General features: G+C 54.0%; 2 protein-coding genes across 10 annotated transcripts; one reads left to right on the top strand and one right to left on the bottom strand.

Annotated features, from left to right (window-relative positions):
- The first annotated feature begins 58 nt into the window (after window positions 1-58).
- TMUB2 (transmembrane and ubiquitin like domain containing 2) lies at window positions 59-4,858 on the top strand. 5 transcript variants are annotated; one of them, XM_006092277.3, is made up of 3 exons: window positions 59-179; window positions 2,910-3,476; window positions 3,606-4,858. In XM_006092277.3, the coding sequence occupies exons 2-3, from the start codon at window positions 2,935-2,937 to the stop codon at window positions 3,967-3,969; spliced, it is 906 nt and encodes a 301-aa protein (XP_006092339.1). In that variant the 5' UTR covers window positions 59-179; window positions 2,910-2,934; the 3' UTR covers window positions 3,970-4,858. The 5 variants fall into 5 exon arrangements, with proteins under 5 accessions (XP_006092339.1, XP_014314267.1, XP_023612622.1 ...); XM_014458781.2 differs by having other exon boundaries at window positions 79-233; XM_023756854.1 differs by having other exon boundaries at window positions 120-233; window positions 2,813-3,476.
- An 82-nt stretch (window positions 4,859-4,940) lies between these two features.
- ATXN7L3 (ataxin 7 like 3) lies at window positions 4,941-11,815 on the bottom strand. 5 transcript variants are annotated; one of them, XM_023756850.1, is made up of 13 exons: window positions 11,332-11,815; window positions 10,819-10,929; window positions 10,389-10,521; window positions 10,053-10,224; window positions 9,767-9,864; window positions 9,559-9,581; window positions 9,212-9,278; window positions 8,976-9,061; window positions 8,593-8,661; window positions 8,277-8,320; window positions 7,949-8,020; window positions 7,701-7,858; window positions 4,941-7,603 (listed from the first exon to the last, which is right to left on the bottom strand). In XM_023756850.1, the coding sequence occupies exons 2-13, from the start codon at window positions 10,867-10,869 to the stop codon at window positions 7,455-7,457; spliced, it is 1,122 nt and encodes a 373-aa protein (XP_023612618.1). In that variant the 5' UTR covers window positions 10,870-10,929; window positions 11,332-11,815; the 3' UTR covers window positions 4,941-7,454. The 5 variants fall into 5 exon arrangements, with proteins under 5 accessions (XP_023612618.1, XP_006092334.1, XP_023612619.1 ...); XM_006092272.3 differs by having other exon boundaries at window positions 11,561-11,815; XM_023756851.1 differs by having other exon boundaries at window positions 9,212-9,257; window positions 10,819-11,814.
- Window positions 11,816-12,095: the final 280 nt, after the last annotated feature.

Raw genomic sequence — 12,095 nt, 5'->3', positions numbered from 1 at the left:
TCCCTTTTAAAGAATACGTTTACGCCAGCCCGCCTTACGTAGCTTTTGCGTCATCAGTGCAAGGCGAGGAGGCGGGACTTCCTGTCTCTGGTTCTAACAGCTTCCGGGAGAAGCCGGAAGAGACTGGACCCTGGACAGAATCGGGGGTAGCCAGTCCCTTCCCCGGCCCCTACGGAAAGGTGAGTCTATCGGCCGCCCTAGAGAAGTCAGAATACTTGGTCTGGCCGTTTCAGGTGAGGTCCTCTTTCCCTATCTTGGCACAGTACCGGTCCAATCCCTTCTTAATTTCCCATGACTCCCCGCGTACACAAGCCCCGCCCCCAGCCCCCCGGCCCCGCCCCGAAGTTTGAGGGGTGTGGATGGTTTGTGACCCACTCACCCGATTTTGCCCCTCACCGGCCAGGAGACGTGGGCTTGGGCTCGGCGGCTGGGACCAGGCAACCTTTCGGCTCGGGTGGGCCCGCGGAACCCTCTCCAGTGCCGCGGGAATAGGACCGCGCAAACGCGGAGCCTTCGCTTCGAGAAAAGGCAGGGGACGCCCCCTCACCGGCCGGCAGGGTCGCTCCCCGGCTGAGCAGGGGGCGAAGGCTTCTGAGCGGAGGACCCGGGTCTGCCCGGCCCCCTGCCCACGAAAGTTTCCTGTGTCAGTGCCTGTCTTTTTCGCCTCTTCGCCACAGTTTCCTTTTCTGTAAATCGGGGTTAATGACGTTAACCTTCTCACCATCAGGGGTTAGTTGTGGGAGTGATAAATAATTACTACTATTTATTTACTGAACAGTTGCAATGTGCCTGTGCCAGGCACTCTGCTAAGTATTTTGCTTCGATAATTTCCCGTCATCTTTAAAACAACTTGATGAGGTAGGTACTGTTTTTAGCAGGGCAATAATGGGATCAGGTTTGTTGTTTTTTTTAAAATAATCCTCACCTGAGGATATGTTTTTATTGATTTTTAGAGAGAGAGGAAGGGAAAGAGAAAGAAACATCGAGAGGAACATCGATGGGTTGCCTCCCCTACGGCCCCAACCAGAGATCGGACCTGCAACCTAGTTATGTGCCCTGACTGGGAATCGAACCCACAACCTTCTGGTGTAAGGGAGGGCGCTCCAACCAGCTGAGCCACCCAGCCAGGGCAGGTAGGTACTGTTTTTAACCCCATTTTACTTACGAGAAAGTGGAGGTTCTGAGAAAGTTGTCTGAAATTACAGCGCTAGGAAGGGGCAAGACCAGGATTATAAATTAGTGGGTTTTTCCCTGACTCCAGGGCTCATGTATAAATAAGAATGTGGAAACTGGGCAGACGCTGATACATTCCACACATATTTTTTGAGCAGCTACTATGACATGCTGGGCACTACGGCACCTAGAGAAATCCATGTAATCCTTGCCTTCCAGGAGTCTAGCAGAGAGCGATGGACAGATAGATGCATATGAGTCTTATAGTTGCTGTGAGAATAGTCATTAGACTGGATTTGCCCAGGGACAACTGTGAAAGCAGCAGATTCTCCAGGGGAAAGAGTAGGTACTCCAAGGGGCAAACCGTGATCCTTGCCTTTCTAAGAAACTGCTGAGGGAGAACCTACACAATAGGAAAAGAGATTGAGGTGTGGATTGAGACAGCTATTTGGGGAGTTTTCCAAATCTGTTCTACTCTGGTAGTGGCATTTTAGTTGTGAGCCTGTAGGGATCCAGTCGGGTGGTATGTCTGAGGTCTGTCCTACTTTGCTCCCCAGAGCTTGCCAGGAAAGTTTCATAGGAAGCAGACACAGTGCCTACTGTATAGTGTTTGCTGATAACCTCCCTCTGTAGGGCCTGTGGGGTTTTCTGACTCTTTTGTCCCTTTGGGGAGATCTGACTATGGCTTTTTAAAAAATATGTTTTTATTGATTTCAGAGGGAGGAAGGGAGAGAGAAACATCAGTGATGAGAGAATCATCGATTGGCTGCCTCCTACATGCTCCTGGGGATCGAGCCCGCAACCTGGGCATGTGCCCTGACCGTGACCACCTGATTCATGGGTTGACACTCAACCGCTGAGCCTATCGGTTGGGCTGACTCTGCTTTTGATGATAAATTGATTTTCTTTGGCTCTTGACATCTAGACCTAGATATGTGACCGTAAGATAGGTTCTTTTATTTTCTTTCTTTTTTTGAGATGGGGTTTTAAATGAGGTACTCTGGCAAGAGTGGTTGCAGTATGCCTCCAAATGGGCTCCAAAATAAAATATAGGCTACTTGGTCTCTCTGAGGCCATCGTGGAGGCTCTTCAAAGAGGCACAGTTGCTTGACTAAGTGATAGAAGTCCTAGAGAAACTCAGGGCTCAAAGAAGCAAATGTTTTCCCCAGCTACCAAAAAAGCAACAAGCAATTGCAACAGCAACAAAGCTGTAAGGTTTTCCTTATGATCCATGTTCATTGGGTGGTTGGATTGTGAGAGAGGAAGGGTGTGGAACTTGAGTTTCACAATAGAGATAAAGGGTAAGTCCTTCGCTTTAGGTTGGGAGTTCAGAGTTAGGAAGGTTTGTTTCCCCTTCTGCAGGACAATGAGCTCCATTTTCTTTCAGGGCTGGGTTAGTTAGAAGCTAAACGAACTAGAAACTGATTATGCCCTAGCCAGTTTGGCTCAGTGGATAGAGCGTCAGCCTGTGGACCGAAGGGTCCCGAGTTCGATTCCAGTCAAGGGCACGTACCTCGGTTGTAGGCTCCTTCCTGGCCTGGGCCCGGGTTGGGGCACGTGCAGGAGGTAACCAATTCATGTGTTTCTCTCACATCGATGTTTCTGTCTTTTCCTCTCTTCCACTCTCTCTAAAAATCAGTGGAAAAATATCCTCGGATGAGGATTAAAAAAAATAAAAAGAAACCTGGCTGCAACCCCACAGGCCCTGCTGATGTTATCCCCCTTTGTTCCTGCAGTGTGGACCCCGTCAGCAGCCAGGCCATGGGACTCTCTGATGTCACCCTTATTGAGGGTGTGGGTAATGAGGTGACTGTGGTGGCAGGTGTGGTGGTGCTGATTCTAGCCTTGGTCCTAGCTTGGCTTTCTACCTACGTAGCAGACAGCAGTAACAACCAGCTCCTAGGCACTATTATGTCAACTGGCGACACATCCGTCCTCCACCTGGGGCATGTGGACCATCTGGTGGCGGGCCAAGGCACCCCAGAGCCAAATGAACTCCCCCATCCATCAGAGGGTAATGATGAGAAGGCTGAAGAGGCTGGAGAAGGTGGTAGAGACTCTACAGGGGATCCTGGAGCTGGAGGTGGTATTGAGCCCAACCTTGAGCATCTGCTTGACATCCAAGGCCTGCCCAAAAGACAAGTGGGCCCAGAGAGCAGCGGTCCAGAAGCCCCTGTGAGATCTGAGGATAGCACCTGCCTGCTTTCCAGCCCTGGCCTCATCAATGTGCGGCTCAAATTCCTCAATGACACGGAGGAGCTGGCTGTGGCCAGGCCGGAAGATACTGTGGGTACACTAAAGAGGTGAGTGAGCTGAAAAGTGGGAGACTTTTAATAAGCCATGTCCCCAATTTTTTCCCCATTGCCCTGCTTTGTTAGTTCAGACCTGTGTGTCTTCTCATTCTTGCTTCTTTCCTTCTTTCATCTTAACAGTAAATACTTCCCTGGACAAGAGAGCCAGATGAAACTGATCTACCAGGGCCGCCTGCTGCAGGACCCAGCCCGCACACTTCGTTCCCTGAACATTACCAACAACTGTGTGATTCACTGCCACCGCTCACCTCCAGGGTCAGCTGTTCCAGGCCCCTCAGCCTCCCTGGCCCCCTCAGTCACTGAGCCCCCCAGCCTCGGTGTCAGTGTGGGCAGCCTCATGGTGCCTGTGTTTGTGGTGCTGTTGGGTGTGGTCTGGTACTTCCGTATCAATTACCGCCAGTTCTTCACAGCACCTGCCACTGTCTCCCTGGTTGGGGTCACTGTCTTCTTCAGCTTCCTAGTATTTGGGATGTATGGACGATAAGGACATAGGGAGAAAAATGAAAGGCATGGTCTTCCTCCTTTATAGCCTCCCCCTTTCCTGGCCAGAGCTGGGCCCAAGGGCCTGGGAGGGAGGGGTGGAAAGGATATGTTGGGTCCTCTTCCACAGGACAAAGGAGGCCGGTGTGGGGCCTCTCCTTCATGTCCACGAGGGTAGAGAGATCCCCTCTGTGCAAGCACAACTCAGGTAGAAACGAGGGTGTCATCTTCCTTTTTTAGGGTCCTGAAGTTCAGAGCCACCCTGGTGGCCCAGCTCAGTGGGGAGCCTGGGCTCAGGATTTCCTCCTGTGACCCTAACTCTTCCCATTGTCCTGCATGTTTGTTCCTCAGCATTCAGGGCCGCCTGCCAGGGCAGTGTAGCGTGGCCCCAGCATAATTCTGTAGGGAGCCTGGGGTGTCTTTCAGTTTAGTGGAATATCCATCTTCTGACTGAAATCACACAGGCAGGAATGAAGGTTGTGTCAGCTTGTCCTATAGGCACCTAGCTGCCCTGCCCTCTCCCTTCTCCCTCTACCCCTGTAGCAGGAATAGAGTGTTCTCCATGTTCTGGACAGTTTCCAGTGTTCTCCCTTTTTTCAAAGCACTTTGCTTGTATTCTTTTTTTTTTTTTTAATAGTCCTTTATAGAGCTCTGTCAGGAAGGGGATTGGGGCACAAAGCCAAGCCCCCAGCATTGGGAGAGGCCAAGCCACAGCTGCTGCTACCCTAGGCCTAAGGCTGTAAGCAAGAACCGGCTCTGGCTCTCAGCCAGTGACCTGCACTGCCCAGCTCCAAGGAGCTCTGGGTATGGAGCACTGTGCCCCGGGCCCTTGTCTCTGGGGCTGTTGGATGGAGGGCCAGTGTCTGTGACTGAATAAAGTTCCATTTTGTGGCTATGGAGCTTCCTTTTGTGACATTGAGAGAATGGCTTTGCTCTGCCTCCAGCAACATGGTAATGAGGGTGGGTAGGCCCAGCTACCAACGGGAGATGCAGTTTATTTACACCAGCAGCCATGAGGGGCAGGGGAAATACACAGCGTTTACAAAGTTAGCTACCTGTACAAGATGGATTACATATGCAAAAATAAAAATCTCAAGACCACAGGACAGCGTGAGCCCCCACCCCCCTCCCCCAATGACCCCAGCATGCGGTAATGCCAGGCGGGTGGCCCCTGGGCATGCGGGGGGGAGTGATGCATGGAAGGAAAAGCCACCGGCCATGGAAATTAGTACAGAACCCCCCCACACACACTCAGACACATGATAGGATACAGGGTGGACGACACCTAGCCAGGGTGGGAAGGATGGGAATTGAAACCCACACAGCCTGCTGTTAGAGGGAGGGGACTGGGGAGCTCTTAGCCCCTGTTCAACTACATGGTAGGGGGGCATACTCTCCTGGGAAGGAAAGGGATAGGGATTTGTTCTCTCAGGGTCCCTGTTGGACCAAGCCCATCTCTCACCCAGGCTGGGCAGGGGGCTCTGTCCTAAGGCGGCCTGAGGAACAATAGGGAAGTGGATGTGGACAAACCCGTTCCCAAACTACTTCCCACTTCTCTCTCCTCCAACCAGAAGGGGAGAATGGGAGAGGCCAGAGGGGAAAGGGTATATTAGGGCCTGAACTGCAGCTGCCTCTCAGAAGGGAGAATGGCCCCTGGCCTTCCTCCCTTCACCTTCAACCTACTTCCAGGACGTCATTTGGAAGCAGGCTGGAGGCTGGCTGAGATCCTCCTTTACCTCTGGCTTCCCCTTAGAGGGAGAAGACTGGGGGCGGGGAATGGGGGGTGGGGGTAGGGTGTCAAGAACAGAGGAGCCCAGGCCCCAGAATTTATTCTAACTCCTGAAAATTTGTTTGGCTTCTTAAAAAATAATCACAATTCTCGGGTTAAAAACAAATTTGCAACCAGGCATCAGCCACAAGTAGAACCACCCCAGGGGGAGGTTGGGGTTCCAGACAGGGTACTATAACCCCATCTATGTTGCTCCCTTAACCCTCTAGGATCCCTAACCCAAATCAGTCCAACAAGTCCTGGGTACTAGCTACCCAATGTGGGATAACTCCTCCTGGGAGGAGGGCAGGGGACACATCCAGCAAATGCCAGAGAACTTGGCTTAGGGTCAACTCCACCCGTGTCAGTCAGCTCTGCTCCCAGCCCAGTCTACATTCCCCCAACTCAGCTCCTGGGAATGATGGTGCCTGCATGGAGGTGGGATTGTACATCTCTTCAGGATGTAGACCAGGTAGGCGGGCACACTGGCATGACAGTCCACAGAAGGGCGATGCCTCGACATGATACCCCTTCCCCTCTACTGATAACCCAGAGCACAGAGACCACCCTCTTCCCACCCCACTCCTAGCAAAGGGGAAGAGGTAAAAGATCAGGATTTTCCTCAGAGCCCCAAACCACAAGTACAGAATAAATAACTTAAAAGCGGCTAAGGAAGGGGAAACAGGGCAGGCTTTGGAGGCAGGAGCATCGAGAGAGGAACTGAAGCTGGTCAAGGTGAAAGAGAGGGGGTAGCAAGCAGCAGTTGGGAACATGGGCTGCCCTGGAAGGCCAATGGGGCAGGGTAGGCAGGAGGAACATGGGGCCACCCCAGGAGGGTGAGGCTGAGCCCCTTCCTGGGGCAGGGAATGAGGTAAGAAAACATTTCAAATAAAGCAGCACCGTTCCCTCTCACCTTGGGGCCCCACTCCTCACCAGCCCTGGATCAGGGAGAAAAGGTAGGGGGAGTCATTTTGATACACAGCTCCCTCTTCCTCCCTCCCCTTGCCCAGTCTTTGAAGCTGTAGAGGCTGGAGGCCCTTTCCTGGCACCCAACAACAAAAGGACAGCTCCTGCTGCTGAGGAGGCCCATGGGGACTGAGGGGAAAGGGCTGCCCCTGTGAGGGGCAGGGAAGGCAGCGGCAGTTCTGGACGCCTACCTCAGCAGACAGCTCACTGTGCCTGCCTACCCCTGGGATTTGGGGCATTTGATAGGATTCTGCACACAGACAGGACATGCCCAGCCCTGCCCCTCAGCTCCAAGCACCGGACCCATTCACATTGCTGAGGGCAGCTGCGGGAGGCCCCCTCCAGGCTCAGCTTCTAACCCACAGCCTCCCAGGTAGCCACAATGCTCCTCGGCACGGCTTAGTCCAGTTCCTGGGTTGGGGGCAGGCAGTGCCCTGGCAGAGTGCCCAGGTCAGGCCCCTGGCCTAGCTGGACATCCAGTAACTCACAGAATAAATATGAAAACCGCCTCCCCACCAAACTTATGTCCAAGGCATAGTATGTCCAGGTCTGAGTCCTGCATGCCGAGGGTCGTACTCCATCGCAGAGGATCCTGACACCCCCCAGGGGCGCATAATTGGATCCTCTGCCTGCCTGGCCCACCAAGCTTCCCAAGCCCAGACCCCCAACAGCCGTCCATTTGCCAGGCTATGCCACCTGGGTGGGGGTCGGGAGAGAGGGCTCTGCTTAGCCAAAGGCTATCCCTTGCACCCAAGTCAGTTGATGTCATCGTAGATGCTGGGTGTTGGGGGTGCCGGTGGCTTTGGCTTTTTCTTCTTGTTAGAGCCCAGGCCGGAGGCAGTCCCTACCAGGCTCAGATGGGATTTCTTTTTCTTGGTTTTCCGTGACTCAGAGCTGTTGGTACCTGAAGAGAAAGAGGCACAAGGAATGAGGGCAAGGTTGTAGCAGGAGAACACAAAATGCCCCCACTCCTTTGCTTTGGACCCAGCTGGATCACCTACCTAGACCCCACCCCTGATTCTCACTCGTCTTGGAGGAGCCTGAATCAGAGGGTGAGAGGTCAGAGGAGCCATCCCACTGAAGCCGGCTGATCAGGGCCTGGCTGTCAGTCATGTCAAAGCTGTCATTATCCAGGGAACTCTCGACCTCTGGAAGGACGCTGGAAAGGGAATGGGCCAGAGAAGAGTTTTACAGACACCAATTATCCTAACCTTTCAAAACCCACAACCCCTCTTGGAAGGTCACTTACGCGGAGGGTCCAAGGAAGTAAATCCGCACGGCTCGCCGCTGCTCATCCGTATGCTGGGGGCAGCGGAGGGACCTGGTAGGGAGAGAATGATCAGACCCTGACAAGGCAGGAAGGGTCTAAGGTGAAGCCCCTCCCTCATCAGAGGTGGGAGGGCGGACAATAGGGAAGGGATGAACAGAGAGCCCCCAGATTGTGGCCTAAGGCCTGATCATTAGAGGAGGGAGGAGAAGGGTGGGAGTCCCATTGCTCAAGTCCAGGGGTACTCCCAACCCATGCCCAGGGTGAGTGCAGGAGGGCCCCTGGCCCCCTTTCTAGGTTCTGAGCTCACCTTGTGCACATCTTCTTGGTGTGTTCAGAAATCACCCCACATTGCTGGAAGAGGAATATAAGCTGAAAGGAGGGATGGAGGAGAACCTACTCTAGACACTAGATGTTTTCTTCTATATAAATGCTAGATTGCACATGCAGAAATGGCCCCCAGGTGTCCAGAGCAGACGGTCCCAGACCACCATCGGCCAGGAAACCCAATTCCAGAGAAAGAACTATATGGCCTGATTGCTATGTCACCAGCTTTCTCCAGGGCCTTGACCACTGCCTGTGGCTTCAGCCCACTCCCAAAGGCCTCCCCTTCCCTGGTTCCTCACCGTGGTGAGCAGGCTACGAAGCTCCTCCGGTCCCAAGGTCTCGTAGCTGATCCCAGTTGAGCTGTTATACTGGGGGAGAACCAGAGGTACAGGTTAGAGAAGCAGCAGCCAAAGAAAAGAGGGTGGGGATGGGGTGCAGACCAGTCCCTCTCAACCCTTTCTCAGTAAGGAAGGCTTAAGACTTCCCAGCAGTTTTTCAATAATTCCTTCCATCCCGCCTGCACATGGTAAGGGGCTGGGGCCCAGAAAGAACATAAAGATCTAAATACCCCATTGATCGCTTCTGGCTGTCAGCATTCTGATCCCCACTTGTCTAAATCCCACCCAACCCACAACAAGGAAAATGAGAGGGAACCTAAGAGGGGCAGCCCCTACTCACTCACCTTAAAAGGATCCGAATTGCTAAGTTCCCCTGAAGAAGAAAAAAGAAGGGGAAGGGTGTTTGATGCAGAGGTACAGACAGAGAACCCTGAAAATAACCAGAGAGGAAGTGGGGGTGACAGAAGGATCACAGGCCCTCCCTCGACACCCATCCCCCAAGCCTCCCACCTCCCACCTCCCAGCAATGAATCCCAGAAAACACAGCTAGAATCACTAAAGTTATTACAGCCCCACTTACCATTTTTGTGTTTTAAAGACTTGGATCTTCGAGGGGAATTGGGGTTCTGGAATGGGAGATACCATAGCTTTGGGGAAAGGGTAACGATAAGGGGGAGCCGAGAACCCAGGGAAGGAAAAAAGATTTGACAAAGAAACATCCTCAAATTTCTACTCTTTCTACCCATTTCCACCCCCATCCTCCCAAGGCCTCTGCTGCCCTCCTGCCCACCACAGACACCCTCATCCCAGAACCCAGAGGTACCCAATGACCTCAGACTTGAGTCAAGATACCCGAGGACTCCCTGCCCAAAGGGGAGGGTATCTGTCCTTCGCCCAAATTTCCCTCATGCTTGCCCCGGCTCTCACCTTGTCTGATTTTCTCTTCTTGGCTGTGTAGGACAAAAGGATAAAGGGCAGGGTCACTTTAAGTTCCCAATCTAAGGGCACCGAAAGAAAAGTACAACACTACATTCTCTGCCCTCATTCAAGATAACAAAATGTAGTTTTGTTACCCAATTCCCTCTGGCCCATCTTACCCCCAATGCCCTCCAAGTTTCCCCAGATCCCCAAACACCTTTTTTCTCTGAGCCATAGGACCAGTCGTTGTCATTGATGTCATCATTATCCTCTTGGTCACTCTCAGACTTGTTCATGCTGTTGCTATTGGCAATCCTGACAAAGGTAGGGAAGAGAAAGGCAAAGGCTGCCACCTCTCTCTTACCTCTAGATAGTGGAGCACCTGGGGCCAAGCATGACCCACCCACCCTCTGTACCCTAACAAATGCTCCCAAGGGACTACACCATGTTACAAGCTGCAAATGATGAGCAGCTCTGGTTTTACCAGGAGGAGAAGCCCTCACCGGCGGTTGGCGATTCGGCTGCTGTTCCGACCCATTCCTAGGCACTTCTCCAGATGGGGAGCAAAGCGGGAAGCGGCAATGCTGCGGCTGCAATTGGGGCAAACACACTCCTTGCTCTTCCACTGGTTGAAAACCTGTCCAAAGATGTCCAACCCCGGCTGGTCCACGATCTCTGGGGACAGGAGAGGCGTGGCGATCAGGGCGGGCATTCCCACCCATGGCCTCTTCCAACTCCCTGCCTAAGCTCACAGGAGCTCCAGGCTCTACATGTGATGTGACTTCCAGAGGAACCTCCACGCACTACCGGGACTGCTCTCCTTCAACCCTGAAGCTCACCAAAATCCTTCATGCTATCAGGATCCGTGTCGTCCAGGAAGAAGTAGCCACACTTGACAGCCCGGTGTACCTCAAAGCAGAATCCCAAACAAGAATCCTCGACCAGGTCAGCGTATATCTCCTGAGCGATGGCCTGGGCGTAGGGGAGAACATCCACCATCACGAGAGTCACAGCCCCGTGGACTGAAAGCAACCCTCACCAACCAAACCTCTTGCCAAGTGGCCCTGGCCAAAAACAATGCTTTCTTTGCCATTTCCCCCATCTCGACTTCGCCTTCTTTCTTCTGAATCCTTGGGCCTTTTCAGCTGGCCCTATTCCCTTTAAGGAACAAGGCTGACTACCCAAATTCCTCTTTGGTTTGGATGTCAGTTACAACAACGTAGAGACATCAAGAGAAAGAACTAGAGGCACCCGTGGGGGAGCCCTCACCTCTAGTTTGCTGTTATCCAGGCCAGACAAAGACATTTCCTCCATTTTCATTTGTAAACTCTTGTGGAGACGGCGCTCTGACTGCTCATAGCACAGCGGGCGGCAACACGGCTGCACACATGGGGGTGGGGGTGTTGGTATGAGTCCAAGGCACCTCTGAACACTGCCACCTCCCCTCCATACCTCGGTGCCCAGAGCTTAATCCTGGCATCAGGATATACCCCCTAAGGCCTAGGCTCACTGAGACTGGATGGTCCTTCAGGGCCTGACCCAAAGACGGCCTAGTCCTTCCCAGGCCTTAACTCAGGCCCTGGCTCTACTGCTCATCAGAGTCTGGGTCTATAGGAGGCAGCAGCTCACCCCAGGTCCCCAAAACTCAAAACCCTCTTTGATACCCATGGTGCAATGCAGCAGGGGGAGGAGAAGGAACTCTCAGGCCCCACAGGGTGTGGCAAAGAACTGCACAGACTCCTAAATGCATCCCCCCCTTCCCCAGGCTCTCCTCGGAGTCACCTCTGCTTTCAGCCAGGATGTCCACTTGGGGGGGTACTGCTACCAGAAGTAGGAACGGCCCTAAGACCCTACCACCTTCACCCCAATGACTTCCCGTGAAATAAGCCTGCCACTCTGGGAGGGGAGCAGAGCCCACAGGAACCTGGGGCTACAGGGGCATTTCTCGCCACCACGAGCAGGAGGGGCAGAGCCCGTGGGCTGACATGCCAGGAGCGGGCACTCCCCTTACCTGTTCTTCTCGGAGATAACCACCCTCCCTCCCTCCGGATCTGCCCGGAAGTCTCTCCAAGAGCCCCAAAGTCCAGGAATCCCCACCAAAGGGTTCGGAAACAGTGCCCACAGTCCGGGGCCCCTCGGAACGGTGGGTGCGAGTTGAGGGAGCCGCCGGCCTCGAGTGGGGTGGGGACTGACAGACGAGCCAGGGGCGCTGGGGAGGGGAGGGGGCCGGGCCTCGGCTCGTCCCCCGTCCCTGCGGCACTGCTGCTGCATCATACCGACGGGGGAGGAGAGCCGGGCGGCCGCCCGGAGGGCCCGGCGCCGGGACAGGCCGACTCTCCGAGACCGAGAGTGGGCAGAGCGGGGACGCCGCCGGGCCCCCTCTCCTCTCCCACCCGCCCGGAGCCCCGGACGGCGGGGCGAGAAGTCGGGAAGGGTGTCGCTTATTGTCCCCGGGGGCTGGGGTCCTGGCTTTCCTAACAAAGGCCCCGGGGCCCTTACCCGGGCGGGTCTGATCTTCTCGGTCTAGGGGGGACCCTAAACAGTGG

The sequence above is a fragment of the Myotis lucifugus genome, unplaced genomic scaffold (assembly GCF_000147115.1).
Source record: "Myotis lucifugus unplaced genomic scaffold, Myoluc2.0 scaffold_100, whole genome shotgun sequence".
NCBI lineage: Eukaryota > Metazoa > Chordata > Mammalia > Chiroptera > Vespertilionidae > Myotis > Myotis lucifugus.
Note: the sequence above shows the minus strand (reverse complement) of the source record. Positions and strands in the feature narration are given on the sequence as shown.